The sequence below is a fragment of the Homarus americanus genome, unplaced genomic scaffold, assembly GCF_018991925.1.
Source record: "Homarus americanus isolate GMGI-L3 unplaced genomic scaffold, GMGI_Hamer_2.0 scaffold24532, whole genome shotgun sequence".
NCBI lineage: Eukaryota > Metazoa > Arthropoda > Malacostraca > Decapoda > Nephropidae > Homarus > Homarus americanus.
The window spans coordinates 12061-13562 of NW_024730683.1; the positions used below are offsets into that span (position 1 = coordinate 12061).

The 1502-nt window shown below is 43.1% G+C and overlaps 1 protein-coding gene across 1 annotated transcript; it reads right to left on the minus strand.

The window, feature by feature from the left end:
• Positions 1–243: 243 nt before the first annotated feature.
• Positions 244–1049, minus strand: LOC121867349 (GATA zinc finger domain-containing protein 14-like). The gene is made up of 2 exons (XM_042367270.1): positions 827–1049; positions 244–701 (listed from the first exon to the last, which is right to left on the minus strand). Exons 1-2 carry the CDS (start codon positions 1047–1049, stop codon positions 244–246), a joined length of 681 nt encoding a protein of 226 aa, XP_042223204.1.
• Positions 1050–1502: the final 453 nt, after the last annotated feature.

The window sequence follows — 1502 nt, forward strand, 5'->3', positions numbered from 1 at the left end:
AGGCCACAGCGGCGAGGATTTGTTTGTGTTTGTATTTCGTCCATAATGGAGTGCTCCCCCCCCCCCCCCCCACACCCCCATCCTCCCTCCCAGAGCAGGTGAACGTCGGGTCTTGGAGAACAGGAGTGTATAGGATATTGATCTAAGGAACGAGAAGGTCTGGGTGAATAAGTGTATTGTTGATCTGGTCGTTGTTGTGGTTGCTGTCTGGGTCGTACTTTAAGTCCATGTTGTGTTCGTTGTTTAAAAGTCCATGTTGTGGTCGTTGTTAAGGTCGAAGTTGTGTTTGTTATTTAGGTCGAAGTTATGGTCGTTCTTTAGGTCGAAGTTGTAGTTGTTATTTAGGTCGATGTTGTGTTCGTTATTTAGGTCGATGTTGTAGTCGTTGTTTTGGTCGATGTTGTGGTCGTGGTTTTGGTCGATGTTGTGGTCGTTACTAAGGTCGATGTTGTGGTCATTGTTTAGGTCGATGTTGTGATCGTTGCTTAGATCGAAGTTGTGGTCGATATTTAGGTCAATGTTGTGATCATTATTTAGGTCGATGTTGTGGTCGTTGTTTTGGTCGATGTTGTGGTCGTTGCTAAGGTCGATGTTGTGGTCATTGCTTAGATCGATGTTGAGATAGTTGCTTAGGTCGATGTTGTGGTCGTTGCTTAGGTCGATGTTGTGGTCGTTGTATAAATCATACAGGTCGTGACTGCCTATGATGGTCAGTGTCAGGTGTTGGATATATAAGCACATACCTGTGTGTTGTACCCTCTTCAACTAATGTCACATGATGTATACTCTTCACTAGTACTGGTGGTCTGGGTCATGATGTACCCACCTTCACTAGTACTGGCGGTCTGGGTCATGATGTACCCACCTTCACTAGTACTGGTGGTCTGGGTCATGATGTACCCACCTTCACTAGTACTGGTGGTCTGGGTCATGATGTACCCACCTTCACTAGTACTGGTGGTCTGGGTCATGATGTACCCACCTTCACTAGTACTGGTGGTCTGGGTCATGATGTACCCAAATTCACTCGTACTGGTGGTTTGGGTCATGATATACCCACCTTCACTAGTACTGGTGGTCTGAACAGGTACCTTGGACAGTTATGGTGAGATTGTCTCTGTGTAAATATCTAGTTGTCTCAAGAAAGGCCAAACTTCATAATCATAATTCCTTCACTGGTCAAGTTGAAGTTTCAAACAACAGGTTGAGAGCAGCTTCAACCTCCCACGACTGTAAATGGAATATCACATCATCGTGTTACTTAACTAGTATGAAGTTAGTAAGATTTCTTTCTCCACATAATTTATGTGAAAAGTCTCTCGAGGGTCAGGTGGTAACATGTTGTAACTAGAGATGTGAGTTCACAGTTTTATCTATTCGTTTTATTTTTACAGCTAACCTAACCTAACCAATGTCTTAATGCCTCTCTAGACTTTGCACAATATGAAGTGTTGATTGAAATTATTTACCAACGTTCTCAAACATTTTGTAGAACTTTATAC

Bases quoted from the DNA above. Each gene is read 5' to 3' on its own strand.
- LOC121867349 (XM_042367270.1), bottom strand. From the start codon at position 1,049: ATGACCCAAACCACCAGTACGAGTGAATTTGGGTACATCATGACCCAG. The intron at 702-826 runs GTGGGTACATCA...TGACCATCATAG, and splicing joins GACCGCCAGTACTAGTGAAG to GCAGTCACGACCTGTATGAT.